The following is a 27,252-nucleotide window of genomic DNA, read 5'->3' on the forward strand; positions in this document are numbered from 1 at the left end:
GATTGTGTAGGATGTCTATGGTATATGGAGTATGATTTGGAATGTACTGGCTTTTATGAGCCAGTCGTCCTGATATGGGAAGACATGTATGTGTTGTCTTCTGAGGAATGCTGCAACTACTGCTAACCATTTGGTGAATACCCTTGGTGCTGTTATTATCCCAAATGGTAGCACTTTGAATTTGTAGTGCTTTCCTGCTGTAACAAATCTTAGATATTTTCGATGTGCTGGATGTATGGGAATTTGGAAATAAGCATCTTTGAAATCTAATGCTGTCATGTAATCCTGTTTTCGTAGTAGGGGAATGATGTCTTGTAGAGTGACCATATGAAAATGGTCTGAAAGGATGTATTGATTGAGGGGTCTGAGAGTACCATCTTTCTTCGTTATAAGGAAGTATAGTGAATATACTCCATCTCCTTGTTGGGATATAGGTACCATTTCTTTGGCACCTTTGAGTAGTACAGATTGTACCTCTTGTTTTAATAACCTGAGATGTTCTGGAGTAGGTTTGTGTGAACGAGGGAGAATGTTTGGTGGAGTAGAGTTGAGCTCTAGGCAACAGCCATGTTGGATAATTGATAGAACCCATTGATCTGTAGTAATGTTGTGCCATTGTGGGTAAACATTTACCAGTCTTCCTCCTACAGGAGATGTATGCTTTGTGGGGATTTGTAAGAAGCCACTGCTTTGTGGAGGTAGAGGAACCTCTGGGAGCAGCTGAGTTGCCTCTTCCTCTAAAATTAGTTTCTCTGTAAGAGCCTCTAAATGAACCTTTGCTATAGAAGTGTGGCCCTTGTTTTTGTTGGGATGTGGATGGGTCTGTGGTTGATGGTTTGAAACCACCCCTAAACTGTGGCCTACGAAATGTTCCCCCAGGCGGGTGTAGTGCATAACGTACCCATAGCTTTGTCCGTCTTTGAGTTCTTTTTGAGGTTCTCTATTTTAGTATCAACTTCTAGCCCAAATAAATGTTGTTTATCAAAGGGCATATTTAATACTGCTTGTTGTATCTCTGGCCTAAAACCTGAAGCCCTTATCCAAGCATGTCTCCTAATGATGATGCTGGTGTTCACTCCCCTTGCTGGTGTTTCAGCTGCATCTATAGCGGATCTGATTTGGATATTAGAAATAGTCTGTCCCTCAGCTACTACTTGTAGTGCCCTTTTTTGATGCTCTGGTGGAAGGTGTTCCATTTGATCTCAATGAGCTCTGTCGTACCTTGCTAGGAGTGCTTAAGAGCTCGCCATTCTCCAATGGTTAACAGCTTGAGTAGCCACTCTTACCTACTGCATCAAATTTGTGACTCTTTGTCTGGAGGAGAAAAATGAAACATCTCCTGTAGACTGGCTATTAGCTAGCCTTCTTGCTGCACTGACCACTATAGAGTCAGGTGGTAGTTGTGCTGTAATAAACACGGGATCAGAGGGTGCAGGTTTATATAAATATATATATATATATATTTTTTTTTAATCAATCCTAGGTGTAATGACTCCAGACTTTACGGATTGTTTAAAAATATCTTCAGCATGTCTAAGCACACCTGGAGGCTTAGGGAGACACGGATACTCTTTATGAGTAGACGTTAAGGTGTTAAATAAATTATCCTCTATGGGATCTGTATGTAATTGCACATTATGATAAGCAGCTGCCTTGGCTATAACCTGATTGTAGGCAGTGGAATCTTCAGGGGGAGATATCCTTGCTGGGTATAAATCGTAATCATTGAGAAGAATGGGATCTGTGTCATATTCCATGGATCTACATCCTCTTGTGGATCGTCTAAATCATCCCTATGTGGTGAAACAGGGGATTCTTGTAGAGAGAATTGTGTAGATGAAGGTGGTGGAGATGCAGGTGGTGGAGTAGCAGGAAGGGCAGGAGAATGTGGTGGTGAAGGCTGTTATGGTGCCTTTTGTTTCTCCTTTTGTTTAAAGATTTTAGTAGGTGGAGGCCCAGCGTCTAAAATTTCTTGAAATGTTAATCTTCTTTTTATTGTTGGAGGAGGAGAGGCTGTGATCCTTCCTGTGTCTTTACGTATATGGATTTTTCGCTGCTTAGGGTCTATAACCTCCAATATGGGCTGTATCTCTGATGACTTTTCAGTAGCTGGAGCATATCTACCACTGACAGGTTTCATACTTGGATACGGAATGCCTGAGTTGAGACGAAAATGTCAGCTCCGAAAGTGCTGTAACTTTTTCCGGCTCCGAGGTGGAATAGTCTGATTTTTGTCTGAGTACCGAAACAGATGTGGCAAGCTGTTTGCTCAGTGTATGCACTTTAGTCTTTTGTTTTGGTGCCGAACCTGAGGGTTGGTCATCCAAATGTATTTTTCAGGTCCGACAATGGCTCGAAGGCAGTGGAGGACAGAGGGTGAATGCAAAAGTCTTTTTAATTGTCTTTGGGTGGTGGGACGGGGCTGATTTACTCACATACTGCACCAGTGGGATAGATTGGCTGTCGACATCGGAATCTTGATTCAAATCAGAGTATGCAATGGAAACAGTTGCACGCTGTGCTGCTACTTCTTGCGTGTGTTTGTCCCTGAAGATGTCGGGTGTGTGCTCCACCGACTTGGACGCCATCTCCATTCGCCATACTCTTCGATCCCTAAGAGTCTTTTTGGATCTAAACGACTGGCAAGCGTCACAGTTTTCTTCTTTGTGATCTGGAGACAGGCACAGACTACACACCAAATGTTGATAGGTGTAGGGAAATTTGGCTTGACACAGAGGGCAAAATCTAAACAGAGTCCATTCCATCAGCCTAACATTGTTCGATCCCCATGTGTCGAAGTAGGCCCATAAAGGGCAAGATCGCCCCTAAGGGTGTTTAATCGACCCCAACTATACCAATCGGATTGACTATAAGAGCAGAAAAACTATACCGACAGGTATAGAAAGTTAGAAAAAGAATTCAGAAGATACTGAACAGAGATCTACTGGAGCGAGAGGAAACATGTCCGAACCCAACAGCAAAAAGAAAACAATCTATCAAAGGACTCAATGCCCATGTGCACGATCACCAAGAGGAGTCACTCGAGGCTAATTCTGCTATGGAGCCTGATTTATAGTGCCACGTGGCATTTTGGCAAACATTATATTTAGCCACCTCTGATAGATCAGACCAACCATGGATTACGAGGATATCTAAATATTTATAAATCATAAAGTAACATTTTGTATGGGATTTATTAGACAATGTCTTGGAAGAAGGTTGAGTGGGATGTATTAAAAAAAAAAGTTAATTTGGATAGGTTTTAAAAAGACATAAATAAAGTGTATTTAATTATGAAATGATGGGTCTGATCAGACCGAATGAAGTAAGAAGGTATATTTTCTTGTATCACATTGAATTGTGTAGATATGAAAACTGTGAAATAACACTTGTTAATCATGTTGAAAAGACACAAACAAAACCTTTAAGGGACTATGAAATATTAGGTCTTTCTACCAGTTCTATTGTTTGTTTGAAAGTTTTTAAAGGTAGTGGGGCACAGTTGATCTGTAATATGGCCATGATGAGGACCTGTTGGTTGAAATGCGTTGCCAAATACATTTTCCTTTTAAAGTGTGTCGGGGAGTGCAAATTCATTCTTGGTAACGGAAACAAACTACTAAAAATTTTCCATTTATACGGCAGCCCATCGCTGATTTGTGCACCCGCTCCTGTTTGGGTAGAAATGGCCAGGAGTTACAGGACATTGTGTTTGTTGTGGATTTGGATTCCCGGTTCCCGTCGCCGTGGATGACTGACACCTATGTATAAAGTTGGAGGATTCTAAAGGTAGTGATTTACACAATGGGTTTGGAGGGAGCTGGTAAGTGGCAGGTTGAGCATCAACTATTTGTTTTCTTTTGGAGATGCCGAGGTGGGCTTACTCCCGCCTGGAACGGTTCTTTTCTTTTCCTCCTTTCTGTTGGAAATCCTTGTCAATTTGTGAAGTGGCAGGAGCGCTATTGGCATTATAAATGGCTTTGGCACAGATGCACCGCTTAGAAGTTTTTCGATTGAGAAATGTACACATGACATGAGTGAAGCGATACATGTAAGACTGGAAGAGGCTCATAGCCTCTTTGATGAAAGGGACACGAGGGTACCTTCGAGTGCGAATGTAATGAGTCAGCCTGAAACAGAAAAAACTTTGAAACAGAATTAAGCATAATAGGAAAAGTTTAAAAGAAAGGAGATTAATAGATCTTGGGAAGTGATTTCATTAAACAATTATATAGAGGTGGGAAAGGTCCCTTGAGGCCTTCGGATTCTAATAACTCCTACATATGAAAAACCCCATCCAAGATTATTGGAGGAATGGGCACAACTAACGACATCAACATGCAAAAATAAGCTTGGGCTTCTGTCTAAATATGCAAACATGGAATTGGAACAGGAGATGGAGGACATTGCTAAACTCAAGGTGCTATTAGATAAACATCCTGATCAGATGGACATTGAAACATTTATGAAGGATATGCAAGTGAGGTTAGATAAATATGAAAAAGAAATAAAAACAAAGAAGAAAATAAATGTTTTACGTGACAAACTGGGTTATGTGAATGGACGGGTATTAACTTTTGGCAAAAAATATGAAGTGGCTCGTATAGAATTCCAGCAGTTAGGGGCATTACGTAAACAGGAATTGATTACATCAGAATCTAGTTCAGATAGTAATTCAGATACAGAGGAACAGCCAGGCTTATCGAACATGCCTTTTTCTATGGCGTATGAATACAGTTTTTTACAAGCAAATTCAAGATCCCGATACAAACCACCAGGAGTAAAAGGCGAGAACAGCAGAAAAGGAAAGTCAATAGGGGTGGCTACAGCGAGAGGAAACAACTTGCCACATGGGGAAGCAGTTACGACAAACACGAAAGAACAAATAATGGGTGAGACCAATTGTTCTGTAGTTAATCTTTCCTCACATACTCTTAGTCCAGGGGAACAATTCCTCTTGAAACTGGGTCTGTCTTTTTGGCCTGTTGCCAACCTGGACTATTCAAAGACTTGTATTGATTTGTTTATATTTATAAGGAAATTAAAATTGTTGAAAATTCATAATTCACACAAAAAGATGTAATTATGATGTTGGGTATGAGGATGTACTAACCAGTGATCTCACTTTTGATGATTTATGTATTGGAGACATTGAAGGCTTGGCATGTTTGAGGGAACTGGAGGTAGGAGATAAAAAAAAATAAAAAAATCGAGGTGTCTGAAAGAGATTTTCTGAGTAGTATAGGATGGGGAATTGACAGGAAGAGTCGAAATGATTTTAAGCCTAAATCACAATATAATCCCATAACTCCTCATGACAATATTGATTGCTTTCATTAAACAGTAACTAAAAAATTGATGGCGATTTGAAAAATGGTCAAGAACCGATATGCAAGTAATCGATCTCAAGCACAGACAGGCATTAATTTCCTTAAGCACCAATCCTTTATTTGTAATTAAACCTACAGATAAAGGGGGCAATGTGGTATTATGGGATGTCAACAAATATACACAGGAAGCCAGAAGGCAGATATATCTGGGAATTATGAACAGAATTGTTTTCCTGCATACAAACGAATAAATTCAACAGTACCATTAAAAATTGACTGATTGGCATGAGAAAGGCATCCTAGGTTTTGAAGAATATAAATTCTTATATATAGAGAAACCAGGAACACCATGTTTTTACATACTGCCAAAAATACATAAGGAGATAGAGAATCCGCCAGGTAAGCCTATTATTTTAGCTAATGGAAGTCTATTAGAAAATACATTTATATATCTGGACTTTTTCCTATTACCTTATGTCATTGGTTTGCCTTCAAACTATCGGGATACTACTGATTTTATTTTAAAAGTTAGTAATATCCCATGGAAACCTGAATATACGATGGTAACTATAGATGTTATATCTCTTTACACATGTATAGAACACAATCTTGGTATAAAAGGTTGTTGGTACTTTTTGAGGGACAAGTCTCTGTTTTTGTATGATCATTGTATGATGCCACTTGATATCTTGCGTTTCTGACTGGAGAACAATTATTTCCTATTTAGGGATCAATGGTATAAACAACTTCTAGGGACTGCAATGGGAAGTTGCTTTGCACTGAGCTAAGCCTGCATTTTTTTGGACTTGTGGAAGCGGAGCATGTATGAACTGACAACAATGAGAAATGGACAAAACATCTAGTACTCTGGACCAGATACATAGATGATCTGTTTGTAATCTGGGATGGTTCAGGGAAAGACTTGCAAGACCTTTTGAGATTTACAAACAAAATTCACAAACATGAGATGGAATTTCTGGATGTTCTGGTTCAGATAGAAGGTGAGACAGTGAATACTTGTCTTTTTAGAGAGGAGACGGCAGAGAACAGTATTCTGCATACACAAAGTCACCCCCCAAAGAGTTTGAAATGAAGCATCCTCTTTGGAGAAATACTCAGGGCAAAACGGAATCGGAGTAACCCAAATTTGTTTGAGACAGAACAGAGGAGATTGGTGGCCAGATTTGTTGAAAGAGGATATCCTGCAAAATGTATTAAAACAGCCTATGAGAAGGTAGAAGGGAAGAGGAGAGAGATGTTATTATAGAAAAAAGCCAACAAACTTGAAACAAGAGGTAGTAAGCGTTATCAACACATAAAATCATGATTCTATGATAATTAAACGTATGATGGGCAAATACTGGTATCTGACAAATCTGATCCAGTATAAGCAAATTGGTGAGTCCCAATCTCAAGATTACTTATAGAAGGAGTAAATCTTTATGGGGCATTTTGGTAAATAGCCGTGATATCCCAAAAGAAACAACAAGGTCTTGGTTGCAAGGGCAACAGGGTATCTATAAATGCGGCAACTGAAAAGCATGTCAACACAGTGAAAATAAAAAAAAATGTACATATTACCCACAAGAAGATCAAAGAAAATACAAAAATGTATAAATTGTACAAGTGATTTTGCTATGCATGTCGTGCAGTGTTCCCTGTGGTTTGATGTGCATTGGCAGTACCATTTTTCCAGTGAAAAAAATAATTTTGGAACATCTTAGAGCAATTAAAAATAGAGATCAGAATTATCTAATTGCTAGACATTGTCATCAAGATCAAGCAGCAGTTAATGATAGGTTGTCATTTTCTGGTATTGACAATGTGCCAGCAAATCAGCAAGGTGGAGACAGGGAGAGACGGATGAGGAGAATGGAATCTGAGTATATTATACTACTTACCAGCAAGTTCCCTGGTGGTTTGAACTGCGATGAGGAACTACATGTCCATATTGGGCAGTAGTTGTCCCCCCCCTATTTTCAATCTTTCAATCTCAAAGATATCTGGGAATGATGCACTTTCTATTGTATCCTGTATAATGGGACGATTCCTACATAATGATTGTGCAATTTTGTTTCTTCTTTTTTGTGGTATCTTTTCTTTTCTTTGCTCTCTTTGGGGTTATAGATAACATCAGTCTGATTCTTGGATTAAACCCCCCCAGTCCAATACTCATATCCAGTATTCAGGTTCAAGGAAATGCATAGAGAAATTTGTTTGTAAGGGTTTTGGATTGGGGTTCACTTTTGATGCATTATTTTTTAACTATATTTACTTTTGCGTAGTTTCTCAATCTGCAAATTTAGTATCAGCTGTGGCACTTTAGGAATTGGTAGTCATAGGTGTCATAAGGCCACTTGGCCATAATGGCTGGTTTGTGCAACAATTATGAGAAATTAATTCTGCTATGGAGTCTGATTTATAGAGTCTGATTTATAGTGCCATGTGGCATTTTGACAAACATTATATTCTATTTATTCCGCTCCGATGGATCAGACCAGCCACGGATTACGAGGATATCTAAATATTTATGAGTCATGTAGTAAAATATTTTGTATGGAATTTATTAGACCAGGTCTTGGAAGAAGGTTGAACGGGATGTATAGAAAATTTTTATTAGAATTTGTTTTCGAAAAGACATATAAAATTAATATAATTATAGAACAATGGGTCCGACCAGACGGAATGAAGAAGGTATATTCTTGTAGCTCCATGAATTATGTAAATATTAAAACTTTGAAATAACACTTGTTAATCATGTGGAAAAGGCACAAACAAAACCTTTACGGGACAATGAAATATTAGGTCTTTCTACCATTTCTATTCTTCGTTCGAATGTTTTTAAAGGTAGTGGGGCACTGTTGATCTGTAATATAACCATGACGAAGAACTGTTGGTTGAAACACGTTGCCAAATACATTTTCTTTTTAAAGTGCATCTGGGAGGGCAAATTCCTTCTTGGTAACGAAAACGAACTATCAACATTTGTTTTTCATTCATCGGCGGTCCGTCGTCGTTTTTTCATACCCACTCAGGGGGAAGTGGCCGGGAGTTACAGGACATTGTGTTTGTTGTGTGTGTATATATGGAAAATGTCACTTACCCAGTGTGCATCTGTTCGTGGCATGTTCCACTGCAGATTCACATGCTGTGCATATACTTCTGCCATCTAGTGTTGGGCTCGGAGTGTTACAAGTTGTTTTTCTTCAAAGAAGTGTTTTCGAGTCACGGGATCGAGTGACTATTCCTCTTCGGCTTCACTGCGCATGGGCATCGACTCCATTGTTAGATCGTTTTCCCGCAGAGGGTAAGGTAGGAGTGATAGAGTATAAAGAAAAGAGATGTCCATGCTACTGGAATGTTCAATATGGAAAATGTCACTTACCCAGTGTACATCTGTTCGTGGCATTAGTCGCTGCAGATTCACATGCTGTGCACATCCCGCCATCTGGTGTTGGGCTCAGAGTGTTACAAGTTGTTTTTCTTCGAAGAAGTATTTCGAGTCACGAGATCGAGGGACTCCTCCCATTTCGGCTCCATTGCGCATGGGCGTCGACTCCATCTTAGATTGTTTTCCCCGCAGAGGGTGAGGTAGGAGTTGTATATGCTAGTAATAGTGCCCATGCAATGGAGTGAATACGTATGTACATAATGTAGTTTAAAGTAATATATTTACAAATATACAGATGTTCAAGATCAACTTCTAAACGGCTACAGGCTCCCGGGGAGGCGGGTGGGCGCATGTGAATCTGCAGCGACTAATGCCACGAACAGATGTACACTGGGTAAGTGACATTTTCTGTTCGATGGCATGTGTAGCTGCAGATACACATGCTGTGCATAGACTAGTAAGCAGTTATCCCCCCAAAAGTGGTGGTTCAGCCTGTAGGAGTTGAAGTTGTTTGAAACAATGTTCGTAGTACTGCTTGGCCTACTGTGGCTTGTTGTGCCGTTCGCACATCTACACAGTAGTGTTTGGTAAATGTATGAGGCGTAGACCATGTAGCTGCCTTACATATTTCGGTCATTGGAATATTTCCTAGAAAGGCCATGGTAGCACCTTTCTTTCTAGTTGAGTGTGCCTTTGGTGTAATAGGCAGTTCTCTGTTTGCTTTAAGATAACAGGTTTGAATGCACTTAACTATCCATCTAGCAACGCCTTGTTTAGAAATTGGATTTCCTGTATGAGGTTTTTGGAAAGCAATAAATAATTGTTTTGTTTTTCGAATTAGTTTTGTTCTGTCAATGTAGTACATTAACGCTCTTTTGATATCTAATGTATGTAGTGCTCTTTCAGCTACAGAGTCTGGCTGTGGGAAGAACACTGGTAATTCTACTGTTTGATTTAAGTGGAACGGTGATATGACTTTTGGTAGAAATTTAGGATTTGTCCGTAGAACTACTTTATGCTTGTGTATTTGAATAAATGGTTCTTGTATGGTAAATGCTTGAATCTCACTTACTCTTCTTAAAGATGTGATGGCAATTAAAAATGCAACTTTCCATGTTAAGTATTGCATTTCACAAGAGTGCATGGGCTCAAAAGGTGGACCCATGAGTCGTGTTAAGACAATGTTGAGGTTCCATGAAGGAACTGGTGGTGTTCTTGGTGGTATAATTCTCTTTAGACCTTCCATAAATGCTTTTATGACTGGTATTCTAAATAGAGAAGTTGAGTGCGTAATTTGCAGGTAAGCTGAAATTGCTGTAAGATGTATCTTAATGGAAGAAAAAGCTAGCTTTGACTTTTGCAGATGTAGTAAGTATCCTAAGATGTCTTTGGCAGATGCGTGTAAGAGTTGAATTTGATTATTATGGCAGTAATAAACAAATCTTTTCCACTTATTTGCATAGCAATGTCTAGTGGTAGGTTTCCTAGCTTGATTTATGACCTCCATACATTCATGTGTAAGGTCTAAGTGTCCGAACTCTGCTTTCAGGAGTCAGATTGCTAGATTCAGCGATGCTGGATTTGGGTGTCTGATCTGTTGTTTGTGTTGCGTTAACAGATCTGGTATGTTTGGTAGTTTGACATGAGGCACTACTGAGAGGTCTAGTAGTGTTGTGTACCAAGGTTGTCTTGCCCATATTGGCGCTATTAGTATGAGTTTGAGTTTGTTTTGACTCAACTTGTTTACTAGATATGGAAGGAGTGGGAGAGGGGGAAAAGCGTAAGCAAATATCCCTGACCAACTCATCCATAACGCATTGCCCTGAGACTGATCTTGTGGGTACCTGGATGCGAAGTTTTGGTATTTTGCGTTTTCCTTTGTTGCAAATAGATCTATTTGTGGTGTTCCCCAACTCTGGAAGTAAGTATTTAGTATTTGGGGGTGAATCTCCCATTCGTGGATCTGTTGGTGATCCTGAGAGAGATTGTCTGCTAACTGATTCTGAATTCCTGGAATAAATTGTGCTATTAGGCGAATGTGGTTGTGAATCGCCCAATGCCATATTTTCTGTGCCAGGACACACAACTGTGTTGAGTGTGTCCCTCCCTGTTTGTTTAGGTAATACATCGTTGTCATGTTGTCTGTTTTGACAAGAATGTGTTTGTGGCTTATTATGGGTTGAAATGCTTTTAGCGCTAGAAATACTGCCAATAGTTCTAAGTGATTTATGTGAAACTGTTTTTGGTGAGTGTCCCATTGTCCTTGGATGCTGTATTGATTGAGGTGTGCTCCCCACCCTATCATGGAGGCATCTGTCGTTATTACATATTGTGGCACTGGGTCTTGGAAAGGCCGCCCTTGGTTTAAATTTATACTGTTCCACCATTGAAGCGAGGTGTATGTTTGGCGGTCTACCAACACCAGATCTAGAAGTTGACCCTGTGTCTGTGACCACTGTGATGCCAGGCACTGTTGTAAGGGCCGCATGTGCAACCTTGCGTTGGGGACAATGGCTATGCATGAGGACATCATGCCTAGGAGCTTCATCACTATTTTGACTTGTATTTTTTGTTTTGGATACATGGCCTGTATTACATTGTGAAATGCCTGAACCCTTTGTGGACTTGGAGAGGCAATCCCTTTTGCTGTGTTGATTGTCGCCCCTAAGTATTGCTGTGTTTGACACGGCAGAAGGTGTGACTTTGTGTAGTTGATTGAGAAACCTAGTTTGTGGAGGGTTTCTATGACATACTTTGTGTGTTGTGAACACCTTTCTAGCGTGTTGGTTTTGATTAACCAATCGTCTAGGTGCGGGAACACATGTATTTGCTGCCTTCTGATATGTGCAGCTACGACTGCGAGGCACTTTGTAAAAACTCTTGGCGCAGTTGTTATTCCGAATGGCAACACCTTGAATTGGTAATGTATCCCTTGGAATACAAACCTTAAGTACTTTCTGTGTGAAGGATGTATCGGTATATTGAAATATGCATCCTTTAGGTCTAGTGTTGTCATGTAGTCTTGTTGTTTGAGTAGTGGGATTATGTCTTGTTATGTTACCATGTGAAAGTGATCTGATTTGATGTAGGTATTTAATGTTCGGAGATCTAATATAGGTCTCAGACTCTTGTCTTTTTTGGGTATGAGAAAGTACAGAGAGTAAACTCCTGTTCCTTTCTGGTGTTTTGGTACTAATTCTATTGCTTCTTTTAGTAGCAATGCCTGAACTTCTAGTCCTAGAAGATCTATATGTTGTTTTGACATATTGTGTGTTTTCGGTGGGACGTTTGGAGGGAATTTGAGAAATTCTATGCAATAACCATTCTGGATAATTGCCAGTACCCAAGTGTCTGTTGTTATTTCCTCCCAATGTTTGTAAAATTGGCTTAGTCTCCCCCCCACAGGTGTTATGTGTTGGGGATGTGTGACTTGGAAGTTACTGATTGTTTTGAGGGGTTTTGGGGCTTTGGAACTTCCCTCTATTTTTTGGGAATTGTGCCCCTCTATATTGCCCCCGAAAACTTCCCTGCTGATATTGGCTTTGATAAGTGGGCCTTGCTTGTGAGGTTGTGGCCTCTGTAGGTTGACCTCGAAACCCTCCCCTAAATGGTGTTTTGCGAAATGTGCCTCTGCTTTGTGGGGAGTAGAGTGCACCCATGGCTTTTGCAGTATCAGTATCCTTTTTGAGTTTTTCAATAGCAGTGTCGACTTCTGGCCCAAACAACTGCTGTTCATTAAAGGGCATATTCAGCACGGCTTGTTGTATTTCCGGCTTGAATCCTGAGGTACGCAACCATGCGTGTCTCCTTATCGTTATTGCAGTATTTACTGTCCTTGCAGCCGTATCTGCTGCGTCCATTGATGACCGTATCTGATTGGAGATACTTTGTCCTTCTTCTACCACATGTTGTGCCCTTTTCTGGAACTCTTTGGGTAAGTGTTCTGTGAAATGCTGCATTTCGTCCCAATGAGCTCTATCGTATCTTGCCAAAAGTGCTTGTGAATTGGCAATACGCCATTGGTTTGCTGCTTGTGCTGCAACTCTTACCTGCAGCATCGAATTTGCGACTCTCCTTGTCTGGAGGTGGTGCGTCTCCCGAGGTATGAGAGTTTGTTCTCTTGCGAGCTGCCCCAACAACCACAGAATCTGGTGTTAATTGCTGCGTAATATAAACAGGGTCTGTTGGTGGTGGCTTGTACTTCTTCTCCACCCTTGGAGTTATGGCTCTGCCTTTTACAGGATCCTGAAATATTTGTTTGGAATGTTTTAATGTTTAGAATGTTTTAATGTTTTCCCGGGAGCATAGGTAAGCTTTGGTATTGGCTATGAGTGGAAGAGAGTGTATTAAACAAAAAGTCATCCTCAATTGGTTCTGAATGCAAGGTGACGTTATGAAACGCAGCTGCCCTCGAGACCACCTGCGTGTAAGATGTACTGTCTTCAGGTGGCGACGGCCTCGCAGGGTAACAGTCTGGGCTGTTATCTGATACAGAAGCATCATAAAGGTCCCACGCATCAGGATCATCTTGACTCATTGCAGTATGAGTCGGGGATTGCATCAGTGGTGGAGTGGCCACCGGTGATGTGTGCATTGATGGTGGTGGAGATGGTGGTGGAGTTGTTTGTTTTGCCACCTTTGCCTGTGGCTGCTTGTCCTTTTCTTGAAAGGCAAGTCTTCTTTTCATTTTAATTGGGGGAAGAGTGCTTATCTTCCCTGTGTCTTTTTGTATGTGGAGCCTTCTTTGAGTGTAGTCTGGCTCAACAGATTCAAGTTCCTCTCCGAACTTATGTCCTTGCATCTGGGAGGACAATCCCTGTTCCTCTGTGTAGGAACCTGTTTTCGGTTCCGAGGCTAGATGTTTCGGAATCGAAATCTTTTCGGTCGCCTTTTTTGGCTCCGAGGAAACCTTTATTTTCGGCGTTGTGGTGTCTCGATGCCGAACCGTTTCGGTGCCACTGTCTCGGTGCCGAGTCTGCTCGGAGCCGCTGTCTCGGGCCCGAGATTGTTGTGTGGCGGTATCTCGACCGGAGTCAGATGACTTCGCCACATGCATGCCCTTTTTCGGTGCCGATGATCGGTCACCTATTTTTCGGGTTGAGCCATTGACTTTTGGCGGTGGCGTCCCCTGGGCTTTTGTTGTGTTCTCGTGAGTTTTATGTTTCGACGTCTTACTCACGGTTTTCGGCGTTTCTTCGGGATCGAGCTCGTCCGAGTCCGATTCGTGGGTGGAGAAGGTTTCTTCTTCCTCCTCGAAACGCCCTTGTCCTGTCGGCGCCGACGACCATCTGCAGTCTTCTCGTTCTTCGGTCTCTTAATGTCTTCCTCGACCGAAACGCTCGACAGGCTTCACAGGTATCTTCCTTGTGCTCTGGAGACAGACAAGTTACAGACCAGATGCTGATCTGTATATGGATACTTGTTATGACATTTTGGGCAGAAGCGGAATGGGGTCCGTTCCATCAGCCTTGAAGAGACACGTGGCCGGGCCGACCAGGCCCTGACGGGGGGAATCGAAAAAACCCCGAAGGGCCACCGGAGCTCTTCAAAAGTCGGTGTCGGTCTGATGTAACTAACCCGATACCGAACGCAAACAATACCGACGATTTTTCAGAGATTCTAACTAACTTTCCGACCCGAAACACTGAGCGAAAAGGAACACGTCCGAACCCGATGGCGGAAAAAAAACAATTTAAGATGGAGTCGACGCCCATGCGCAATGGAGCCGAAATGGGAGGAGTCCCTCGATCTCGTGACTCGAAAGACTTCTTCGAAGAAAAACAACTTCTAACACTCCGAGCCCAACACCAGATGGCGGGATGTGCACAGCATGTGTATCTGCAGCTACACATGCCATCGAACATATATATATCTACATATGTACAAATGTTAACTTAAACAACTACAGGCTGTACACTGGGTAAGTGACATTTTCCGGTCGATGGCATGTGTAGCTGCAGGCTACACATACTGTGCATAGACTACAAAGCAGTTAGTCGTCCCATAAAAGCGGTGGTTAGCCTGTAGGAGTTGACGTTGATTGAAATAATGTTCTGAGAACAGCTTGACCTACTGTGGCTTGCTGTGTTGCTAAAACATCTACACAATAGTGTTTTGTAAATGTATGTGGTGTTGACCAAGAAGCTGCTTTACATATTTCAGCCATTGGTATGTTGCCTAAAAAAGCCACTGTAGCACCTTTTTTCCTCGTGGAATGTGCTATTGGAGTAACTAAGAGTTGTCTTTTGGCTTTAACGTAGCATGTTTGGATGCATCTTACTATCCATCTTGCTAATCCTGGTTTTGAAATGGGGTTACCAGTATGAGGTTTTTGAAAGGCTCCAAACAGCTGTTTAGTTTTCCTGAATGATTTTGTTCTATCTATATAGTACACTAGTTCTCTTTTAATGTCTAATGTATGTAGAGCTCTTTCTGCCACAGAATCTGGCTGTGGGAAGAAGACTGGTAGTTCCACTGTTTGATTAATATGAAAAGGTGATACCACCTTTGGTAGAAATTTAGGGTTAGTTCGCAGTACAACTTTATGTTTGTGTACTTGTATGAACAGTTCTTCAATAGTGAAAGCTTGAATTTCACTGACTCTTCGCAATGATGTAATTGCGACTAGGAAGGCAACCTTCCCTGTTAAAAATTGCATTTGACAAGAGTACATAGGTTCAAATGGTGGGCCCATAAGTCTGGTAAGCACTATGTTTAAATTCTAAGAAGGAACTGGAGGCGTTCTGGGTGGAATGATGCGTTTTAATCCTTCCATGAAGGCTTTGATAACAGGAACTCTAAATAAAGAGCTGTGCTGTACATTTTGCAAACATGCTGAAATTGCAGTAAGATGTATTTTTATGGCAGAGAATGCTAAATTAGATTTTTGTAAATGAAGTAAATAGCATACAGTATCTTGTATTGATGCTGTAAAAGGGGCAATCTGTTTAGATTGACAGTAATATACAAATCTTTTCTATTTGTTTGCATAGCACTGTGTAGTAGTGGGTTTTCTCGCTTGCTTAATCCCTTCCACACATTCTGATGGTAGTTGTAAATACCCAAATTCTATGACCTCAGGAGCTAAATCGCCAGATTGAGTGTGTTGGGATTTAGGTGCCTGATCTGCACTTTGTTTTGTGTCAACAGGTCTGGTCTGTTTGGGAGCTTGGAGTGTGGTACTACTGACAGGTCTAACAATGTTGTGTACCACGGTTGACGTGCCCACGTTGGTGCTAGGAGTATTAGATTGAGTTTGCTTTGACGCAATTTGTTGACTACAAATGGAATGAGTGGGAGAGGGGGAAAAGCGTAGGCAAATATCCCTGACCAATTGATCCATAGAGCATTGGCCTTGGATAGGGGATGTGGGTGTGTGGATGCAAAGTTTTGTCATTTTGCGTTTTCGCTTGTGGCGAACAGATCTGTTTGTCATCATTGTTGAAAGTATTTTTGAAGTACTTGAGGGTGAATCTCCCACTCGTGTTTGTTGATAATGTCTGCTGAGAACATCTGCCAATTGGTTGTGTATCCCTGGAATGTATTGTGCTACTAGGTGAATTTGGTTGTGTATTGCCCATTTCCAAATTGTTTGAGCTAGGAGGGGGGAGTTGGGACGAATGTGTCCCTCCTTGTTTGTTTAGGTAATACATTGTTGTCATGTTGCCTGTTTTGATCAGGACATTCTTGTGAGAGAGAAGAGGCTGAAAAGCTTTGAGTACTAGGAAGACAGCTTACAACTTTTAAGTGATTTATGTGTATCTGTTTGTGTTGGGCATCCTACTGTCCTTGGATGTTGTGATTGTTGAGGTGTTCCCCCCAGCCAATCATTGATGCATCTGTTGTAAGTATGGTCTGAAGCCTTGAAAAGGCCGCCCTTTGTTTAGGTTTGTGGAATTCCACCACTGAAGTGATATGCACGTTTGGCGGTCTATCAATACTAGATCGTGAAGTTGACCCTGTGCCTGTGACCATTGCTGTGCAAGGCACTGTTGTAAAGGTCGCATGTTTAGTCTTGCATGTGGGACAATAGCGATACAGGATGCCATCATGCCGAACAGTTTCATGACGAATTTGACCGTGTGCTGCTGGGCTGGCTGTATTTGTGTCAATACACTGCGAAATGCTTGTATTCTTTGTGGACTTGGGCTTGCAAGTGCGGTTTGTGTATTTAGTGTGGCTCCTAAATACTGGTGAATTTGCACAGGTTGTAGGTGCGATTTTTGGTAGTTTATGGAGAACCCTAGGGTGTGTAGGGTTTGTATTACATAATGCGTATGGTTTTGACACTGTATGACTGCTGGATTTTATTAGCCAATCGTCGAGATATGGGAAGACATGAATGTGTTTTCTTAGGTAGGCAGCTACTACTACCAGGCATTTTGTGAATACTCTGGGAGCTGTTGTTATTCCAAACGTTAACACTTTGAACTGATAATGTTTTCCCTGAATTACAAACCTGAGGTATTTTCTGTGCGCTGGATGGATGGGTATGTGAAAATACGCATCCTTGAGGTCTAATGTTGCCATGGAATCTTGCTGCTGTAGCAGTGGGACCACATCCTGTAGTGTTACCATGTGAAAGTGTTCTGAGAGGATGTAAAGACTGAGGGTTCTGAGATCTAATATTGTTCTTAAGGTTCTGTCTTTTTGGGGATGAGGAAATACAGTGAGTAAACTCCTGTTCCTTTTTTGATCTTGTGGCACAAGCTCTATTGCTTGTTTGAGTAATAGAGATTTTACTACTTCTTGCAACATGGTGATATGTTGGGTGGAGAGTTTGTGTGGTTTTGGTGGAATATTTGGGGGAACTTGTGCCAATTCTATGCAATAACCATTGCAGATAATAGATAATACCCAGTTGTCTGTTGTAATGGGTAGCCAATTGGTGTGGAACTGTTGCAGTCTTCACCCACAGGTGAGGTGTGAGTTGGGAAGAGATGGAGTAAGTCACTGCTTTGGCTGCTGTGAGGCTTGCTTGGTTGATTGATATTTCCCCCTGCCTCTGGGGATATTGGCCTCTGTAATTGCCTTTAAACCCACCTCTTTGATATTGAGGTTGGTAGGTTGATTTAGATTGTGTTGTGGATGCCTCAGGTATTTGGGTTCTAAATCCACCTCTGTATTGGGGTTTCCGAAATGACCCCCTGTATTGCGTCATATACAAAGCACCCATGGCATTAGCGGTGTCAATCTTTTTTCATTTTCTCAATAGCTGCGTCTACCTCATGGCCAAAAAGCTGTTTTTGGTTAAACGGCATATTAAGGACTGCCTGTTGAATTTCAGGCTTAAATCCTGAAGACCTAAGCCATGCGTGTCTTCTTATAGTGACAGCAGTGTTGATTGTTCTAGCTGCTGTGTATATAGAATCTAGGGCTGACCTGATTTGGTGGTTTGTAATAGCCTGCCCTTCTTCGACTATTTGTTGCGCCCTTTTTTGTTGGTCTTTGGGGAGATGTTGTATTATATCCTTCACCTCATCCCAGTGGGCCCTATCATATCTAGCCAACAGTGCTTGGAAGTTGGCTATCCTCCATTGGTTGGCTGCCTGCGATGCCACCCTTTTGCCCGCAGCATAAAATTTTCTGCTCTCCTTGTCTGGTGGGTGTGTATCCCCGGATGACTGGAAGTTGGCTCTCTTCCTGGCTGCGCTTACGACTACAGAGTCAGGTGGCAACTGTTGTGTAATAAAGGCAGGATCAGAGGGAGGTGGCTTATACTTTTTCTCCACTCTAGAAGTAATTATCCTAGCCTTTACTGGCTCTTGGAATATTTGGTGTGCATGCTTTAACATGCCTGGAAGCATGGGAAGGGACTGATAGGTGGTGTGTGTAGAGGATAGTGTGTAAAAAAGGAAGTCATCCTCTAAGGGCTCAGTGTGCATGGCGACACTGTGGTAGGATGCAGCCCTAGCTAAAACCTGAGTAAGTTCGGTACTATTCTCCGGTGGTGATGGCTTGGAAGGATAGCAGTCTGGGTTGTTATCGGGAATGGGATCTGGTTCATACAGATCCCATGGATCCATATTGTCTTGATGTGAATCAAATGAATGTACAGGACATTGTAGAGGTGTGGGAGTAGTAGGGGGCGAGACAAGCAAGCGGAGAGAGCGAGGAGGAGACTGAGGAGGAGAAAATTGAGGAGGTGGAGATTTTTGTTTAGTCTTTGGCACTTTAGCCGGTGGCTGAGCAGTGTCCACTTGTTCCTAAAAGGTCAATTTCCTCTTAGGCTTCAGAGGAGGTGCAGTTATAATTTTGCCAGTGTCCTTGTGAATATGAATTCTGGCTTGCCTTTCATCTATATCCTCCATTTGTGAATGTTCCTCTGTGATTCTATGGCTTTCTTTAAGTACTTGTGAAAGTCCATGTTCCTCCGTGTAAACTGGCCTTTTCGGCTCCGAAGCTGTTTTTTTCGGTATCGAAAGGCTGGGAGTGGATGTTGGCCTCGGCTCCGAAAGCGATTTTTCGAGGTTTCGACTCGAAGGATCGATGTCTGATAGTTTCGGATAAAGCGATTCGGCTCAAGTCCGAAGGCTTCGGTGGCGTGGCCTTTTTCGGTGTGGAAGTTGTTGGTTGGTCACCGAAGGTCTTTTTACAGGTCGAGCCAGGGCCTTCTGGCAGTGGTGTTCCCAAGGCCTTATGTTTGGGCTTGGCTGGGACAGGCATACTCACATGCTGTCCTGCCGTGACCGGTCTGTCGTCCTCAGACTCATGTTCGGAGTTGGACCCTCGGATGGAGACTGCCGTGTGCATGATCTCCTCTTCCTCGACGTTGAGACGTTCGGTGCTCTTAGACGCCATCTAGAGTCTTCGTGCTCTTCTGTCTCAGAGAGTTTTCTTCGAACGGAAGGATCTGCAGAGAGACAGAGATTACAGACGAGATGTTGGTCTGTGTAGGGAAATTTTGCGTGGCACTGAGGACAAAAGTGGAATGGGATCTGGTCCATGAGGCTTCCACGCGATCGGCCTGACTAGGCCCGAGTTGAGCGCGGGCACCCGTAAGGGCGAGTAAAGATGTTTGACCCAATGGTACCGAAGTGTTGATGGAAGATGGTACGCGATCGAAACAATACAGACAAGAATTACTGAGTTTTAGAACTTTTCCGACTCGAACTATCGGAGTGAAAAGAAACACGTCTGAACCCGATGGCGGAAAGAAAACAATCTAACATGGAGTCGATGTCCATGAGCAATGGAGCCGAAGAGGAGTCACTCAATCTCGTGACTCGAAAAGACTTCTCGAAGAAAAACAACTTGTAACACTCCGAGCCCAACACTAGATGGCAGAATATGCATAGCATGTGTATCTGCAGCTACACATGCCATCGAACACACACACACATAAATACATATATATATATATATATATACACATACACACACGGTTTTGTTGTTGCATCTTTATGCTGAAGTGCATGTGCTTCTCCCATAAAACATGGTAACATTGGTGTAGCCACAATTGGCATATTTAATTTACATTCAAGTCCCTTGTAAAGAGGTATATCATTTACCCAGGGCCTGTAATTTGAATGCTACTAGTGGGCCTGTAGCACTGATTGTGCCACCCACTTAAGTAGCCCTGTAAACATAGCTCAGGCCTGCCACTGCAGAGCCTGTGTGCAAAGCCTCCCAGCTACCCTGACTTGGCTTTTAAAACCTCTTGCCAAGCCTTAACCTCCCCTTTTCTTACATATAAACCACCACTAAAGTAGGCCCAGGTAGCCCATAGGGCAGGGTGCCATGTAAGTAAAAGGCGGGGCATATACTTTTAAGTTTCCATGTCCTGGTAATGAAAACTCCCAAAGTCGTTTTTCATTACTGTGAGGCCTACCCCTCTCATTGGACAGCATTGGGATTTCCTTATAATGCTTGTAAGCTGTAATTCCTGATCTGAGAGAAGTAGCTACATCGTGTTCAGTACCAATGCAATGGTAATGATAAACCGTCTTTACTGGTAAAGTCAGATTTATCATTGCTATTTTAGAAATGCTCTCTTAGAAAGTGGACATTTCTCTGCACTCACTGCCCTGTGTGCCTACAGGCTATCTCCAATACACATCTGGCATAGGCTAGGTGTGCATTCCCTTCAGACATCCAAAACACAGGATACTCAGCTGCATCTGCATACTCATGGGTCTTCATGGGGAGGAGTTGAGAAGGGATCCCACTTAAATCTCAAAGGGTAGTGGCCAGAGCCCTCGCTAAGGGGTTGATTATCTCCCACTGACAGTCTGGAGCCGAGGCTGACCCAAGAGGGGGGACCTGTACACTTCCTAGGAACTCTTTCAGTCTCCCCCACCACAGCCTCACCAGCAAAACAAAACATAATTCCCATTTTGCAGGAGCTGCAGGACAAGGGCTGATCTTCACGTTGCAGAGTGCTGGAGGTCGGGGATTCTCAGTGCCTGAAGATCTCCTGAAGGAGCAGTCAACAAGCCTTGGCAAGTGCAACAGTTGCGGAGCAGAGGTCCAGACCAGTTGTGGGAGCAGGGGCCCAGAGTCTCCCAAGTTGGTTAGAAAACAAGCAGGACCCAGAGGAGGCCACAGACTCACCACTTGTGTTGCAGGATCTTCAGATGTCTGTAGACAGCAGACCCACCAGCCGGTCAACGCTGTCTTGAAGTGCCTGCGGATGCAGGGGAGTGACTCCTTCACTCCAAGTAAGATTCCTTCGTCCTTCCTGGTGCAAACAGAGCCCTTGTGACCCTGGAGGATGCACAGCCTGGGGAGCTGCAGATTTCATGCAGGATCCTGAGAAACAATACAATGGGGGGGCCTTCCCACCAGAAGCGGACTTGTTCGGTTCCAACGAAGACCAGCAGCAGTTCTAGAGGCCAGGAGCAGAAGATGTCTTGCAGAGTTACTTGGAGAGTCTTGCTCGACTAATCTTAGGACCCACCTGCAAGGGAGTCCTTAAGCAACCCTAAAAGGGAGTTGGTCACTCACTGCAGTGACCCAACTATCAGAGGGAGTCAGGGATGTCATCTACCTGGCCTAACCAGTCAGATGCTCCCAGGGGCCTCTGCACATCTTATTTCTAAGATGGCAGAATCAAGGGGCCACCTGGCACAGCTCTGGGCAGAAGCTGATCAGGGGGGTGGTCACTCCCCTGTCCTTTGTGTAGTTTTGTGCCAGAGTGGGAACCGGGGGTTCCTAAACTGCTGCAAACCAGATTATGCAAGGGCACCAAATGTGCCCTTCAAAGCAGTCTGGTGGTGCTCAGAGGCCACCCCAGCCCTTAGACATCTAATTTGCAGGAAATCCTTTGTTCTGCTTCTCCGGCCTGAGCCTGGCTCATCAGCAGGAGGGCAGAGCAGGGTCTGGGTCAGCAGCATCGTGGGCTGGCAGCTAGACCCCGTAAGGCTGCACAGGCAGAACCGGGAGGATCCTCTAACAAACCCCAAGAGTACATGGTATCATGCAACTAACAGTGGAATTGGTGTAGTTGCGAGATTTCAAGATGTTTGATACCAAACATGCCTAGGTTCGGAGAAGCCATTATGTAGTTAGACCACTTGTGTTGACCAGTGACCACTACATACCTGAAGATGGTTTCCCTGCACTTACAGAGTCCAGGAATTGGCCTGGTTCTGTAGGGGCACCCTGCTCATGCAAGGGTACCCTCACACCTAGAGACTTGCACCCTGCCCTTGGGCTGAAGGGCCTACCAGAGTGGTGACTTACAATGTCTAAGTGCAGTGGTCAGGTTTAATGGTAAAAGGGTGCATTCACCATTTTATGCAGGCTGCAATAGCAGGCCTGCAGTCACAGTTTGCATAGGCTCCCACTGGTGGCATAATACATACTGCAGCCCATGGGGGACCCCTAGTGCACCAATGCCCTGGGTACCTAAGTACCATATACTAGGGACTTCAATGGGTGCACCAGTATGCCAACTGTGGGTGTAACTGATTATCAGCAACCAAATTTAGGGGAGAGAGCACTGCTACCGGGGTCCTGGTTAGCAGGATCTCAGTGAACTACAGCCTAAACACACTGGCATCAGCCAAAAGTGGGGGTAACCATGCTAGAAAGATGGCACTTTACTACATATCTACCGTCACCACCATTATACTAATTAACAACAAGCACTGGCAATGCCAATAAATCTGTCTTTAAAGGAATGTTGTTTATTAATGCAAATACCAAGTTGCAACAAACAGAATGGAAATTGATAGATACGCATTTGTGTGGAAGCAAAGAACTGTAGGTTAAAAGTTCAAGTGACAGTTGCACTGTCAAGCCAGACCTAAAAATCCATGTTGGTTAAGAGCAACCCTTCATTCTATATGTTTTGGTGTCAGAGAAAACATTAAATTATGTAGTTATCAAGGACACTTTAATAGCATTCCGAAGTCATGAGTGTGGCTCTGAAAGTTTAGGAAGCCTGATAAATAAACAAAATGATCACAGCTGCATGCAGGGTAAGTGCTTTTTTTGTGGAAGCCCACAACGTCCCCCAATCTAAACCTGTATTCCTGACTCCCAACATGTTGGTTGAGCCAAAGCTACTTCTGCAGTGGTGCTCACATAATTGTCTAGTGACAACTGCGCTGTCAGGACAGATCATAAAAAAGGGACCTACAAAGGTAGCCTGAAATCCTTGGATACTATGTGATTGCAATTAATGCGCTGATTAGGTTGATCCACAGGCTTGTATAATGGTATAAAGGTTGCTGAGTACTAAGTATATTTTTTTTATGTGTAATGGGAATTTCCCACCCGTTGAATTGTCCTCACTATTCGTAGGACCTATGAAAGGTTGCCATTCCATGAGGAGAAGGCTTAAAAAACAACAGTCAATTAGACCAAAAAGTCACTTACATCAAGTCTAAAGTCAAACAACCAGGCAAACTAGCAAGCCCTTTAGGAGATTAACCAACCCAACCATCACTCGGTATGTAATAAAAAGTGACAGAATAGCCAGTAAGGTCCAAGTTTGTGAAAGTACCTGCAGTTCTGAAGATGTGTGCCCATGTGTGACTTAAAATTCCTGCCAATGTTGTTAGGACGTGATGAAATGTCACAATGAAGCAATGCTGTATTTTCTTTAAACTTGCATGTATAATAACAAGCAGTACCACATAAAGTTACTAGATGTGTCTTTCGATTCCAGGAGTCTGTGGACTCCATAAGCCTTTCAGTAATAGCCAGTGGTACTGCAATCTATTGCTACTTACTTCATAAGGACAATTATTATTGAAGGAATGGGTGCCACGAAACTTAACATTGTATTGATCTTTTAACATAAATTGCTACCGAAACAGAATGTAAAATAGAGGGAAAAGAACAAAGCCACAGACACACGAACAAACTGCACGAGTAAGGAGATTTTTTCTAAGTAATACATTCATATCTTGAGTCGTCACAAAGCGCTTGGGCTTTGAGTCTGGTGAATACTGTTAAACGTGGTTCACGATATGAAGGAAGTTCAAAATCTAAGGTTATGTTCGTTAGTACAAACACTATCACTACAAATCTCAAACCAAAATATTTGTTAAAGTAGTTTTACCTTATTGGCTCCAAATTGCACTCTGGCCTTTCCTTTAACTAAAGTGGCATTGATTTGCATGATCACTGATTCGATTGAATAGGCACTACTCCAGCCCTAAAATGAAAGTGGACGTTTACAGGAGACATTAATATTCAAAATACGTGGTCACATGAGACTTGTACTTATTATGTCACATTTCACAGTGCTAACAATCGCTCAAGTATACACACACAGTTATGGTGCAGATGCATTTTCCATTGAAAAGTCAGTCTTTTGACTCCTGTAGACGGACTTGCATGACATTTGGCAATTTGCTGGCTTAATCAGATTCACTTGGGCATTTTAAGGTTCATAAAGATTCGTCCAAAGGGGCTGATAGGGGGAAGCTAAGGAGTATAGAGTTCAGAAGTATTTCCCAATTTATCTCCAACTGGAAATTTTGCTCACAGTAACAGCCCAAACCCCTAAATAGACTTGGCATGAAAATTTAACTTAACTCCAACTGTGCTTTTGTTGATTTGGTGTAAACCCGTTCAGTAGTTTTTTGAGGTATGAATGTTTAAAGCAGAGCAGGTTTTAAAGAGTTAACACTTATTTCTCTACAGTTTAGGAAACACAATTTGCACATCCGAGAATTTAAAAAAAAGTATTAATAGATGACTTAACCTTCACTCCTTTTGACCCTTCCCTTTTGGAAACCGGAGTCCAGGAAGGGTGCTGTACATCTGTAGCACGTGCAGCTATAGATCCCATGCTCTGCACACACTGTAAAGCAGCGAGCCCCACAAGTGGTGGTTGGCAAGCAAATAATGCTGATATGTGAAAAAAAGGTTTTAAGGGCTGTTTGGCTAACTTGCGCCACTTCATGGCCTTAAATATCCGCACACACGTATTTGGCAAATCTATGAGGCATTCAAAACGCAGCTGATTTGCATATGTCTGCTAATGGTATTTTACCGAAGAAAGCCACTGCAGCCCCTCTCTTTCTCATGCAGCGTGCCCTAGCAACACAAGCCAGAGGACATTTTGCCAACAGACTTGTTTATATATCTGACTCCCTGCCTTGCTATCCCAGACTTCGAAATGAGGTTTCCCAAGTGGGGTTTAGCAAACGCGACAACAACCAGTTCTGTGGCGTAACGAACTGAACTGCCAACTTTGGAGCTGGGGATACAGGCTTGAGTCCTGGTGTTAGCTCAACATCCTGGGATTCTGGTTAAATCACAATCTCACCATGCCTAAGGAGAGTGCCTGGATACCCTCACAGGTGATTAGCCGTGCTATACAAATCCAAGTATTATTATTTTGTTCCCCAGACAGACTAGGTTCTGTCAATGTACAGCACTGGAGCTCATTTAATTTCTAATGTGGTTAGTGCTCTGTCAACCACTGACTCAGGGTGTGGAAAGTAACTTAGTAACTGGTTGAAAGAAGCAACCACCTTGTTAAGGAAATGTGGATTGGTTTTTAAGATGAAGCCAACCCTTCACATTTGGAAAGGAGCTTCTACCATTAGTGCCTGCAATTCACTGACTCTTCTTACGTTTTACAATTAGTAAAGCCACCTTCAACAATACACATTGCACTGCACCAGCCCGCAAGCCCCACATTAGGGTTTCACAGAGGGACTAGTGGCACTGTTGGAGAGATTACTCTTTCTATTCCCTACATGAATGTCTCAATGATGGGAAGTTTGAAGAGAGAAGTGAATTCCCTGTTTTATATGTAAGCAGTGACTGCTGCGAAACGTAATCAAACTGATGTGTACACTAATGTATAACCCTGCCTTTTAAGGCTGCAGGAGATAGCAATGATTTCCCTGAGATTTTGCTGTCTGAGCTGCCCCTAAAGCTGGGTCAGAAGGTCTGCGCCAATAAGGAGCTTCTCATGTAGATGCAAGTCGCACTCTGTGGTTTTTTTTTAATGTAAGAAATGGTGGTCATGCTGTTCATCTTTACCAGAGCCGTTTTGTTTTGAATGAGAGTAAAAAGTGTGTTAACATCTTTGCTCCTGCATCTAGATACCCTGAACAGTCATGTTATCCAGAAGTGCATCCCAGCCTGTGATTGATGAGTTTGTGGTGATGGCATCTTCTGCTGAGTGTAAAAACAAAAAAACAAAAAAAAAGCCTGTTTGTGACAAAGTCTTGGCATGACATCATGCAAGTATGTGCTGAACTCTGGCCTCTACCAACTCTAGATCTTCCCGTTACCTTTCGCTTGTGAGAAGACTCTGTAAGATTCAGATCTGAACTCTGAAGTTGTGCATGGGATACTATAGTTATGCACAAGGCCATCATCCCGGATAGTTTCATTAAAGTTAGTGGGTGCATTGCCTGAAAACGTGGTAGAAGCTTTACAAATGCCATCACCCCCTCTTGGTTTGGGTAGGCTTTACCTGTGATTTAATTTATCACTGCCCTAATGAAAGGCTGAACTTTTTTCCCCGCATGGTGTCAGCTTAAGGGCTGAATAAATGTTCCTCCCCCAAAGGGGAAATTTAAAAGATGCTCCTGCACTTCAGGACAGGCCCCTAATTCCAGACGCCACATATGTCTGCGCAGGATCATGGTTGTATTAAGTTAGATGGAGGCGGAATCTGCTGCAACTAGGGTACACATGATGCTGGCATTGTAGGAGGTCTTGCTTGTCTGCAGCAGCTCCCGACGTTGCTTCCTGTAAACTTCCAGGAGATGCGTTACCAGTTGTTCCATTTCCTCCCAATATTATATACTGTACCTTTAGAGGCGACCCACTGAGTTGGCCATGTACCATTGTATTGCAGCCCCACATGCCTCAAGTTCCCTGGCAGCGTCCATCTTCTGGCTCTGTTTGTTTAGAGGCAGTCTCACCTATGCTCAGCACAAAACCGCTCTTCTGAGACACATACATCACCACTGAATCAGAAGGCACATGACCCCTGAAGTATACGTGGCCCCTAGCTTTTTTTTCTATTCTAGTAGTGATGACCTTGGCCTTCACTGGTTTCTTGAAATTATCTACAGTACACAGTTATGCTTTGAAACAGGAATTGGACCT

General features: G+C 42.7%; 1 protein-coding gene across 5 annotated transcripts in view; it reads right to left on the minus strand.

Moving 5' to 3' along the window:
* Positions 1 to 27,252, minus strand: part of UBE2Q2 (ubiquitin conjugating enzyme E2 Q2) — a 619,872-nt gene that overhangs the window by 78,930 nt on the left and 513,690 nt on the right. For all 5 annotated transcript variants that reach the window (XM_069222116.1, XM_069222114.1, XM_069222112.1 and 2 more), the window contains one exon: positions 24,233 to 24,328. In XM_069222116.1, the coding sequence (XP_069078217.1) occupies positions 24,233 to 24,328 (96 nt within the window). The remainder of the gene's footprint in view (positions 1 to 24,232; positions 24,329 to 27,252) is intronic.

The sequence above is a fragment of the Pleurodeles waltl genome, chromosome 3_1 (assembly GCF_031143425.1).
Source record: "Pleurodeles waltl isolate 20211129_DDA chromosome 3_1, aPleWal1.hap1.20221129, whole genome shotgun sequence".
NCBI classification, from domain to species: Eukaryota; Metazoa; Chordata; class Amphibia; order Caudata; family Salamandridae; genus Pleurodeles; species Pleurodeles waltl.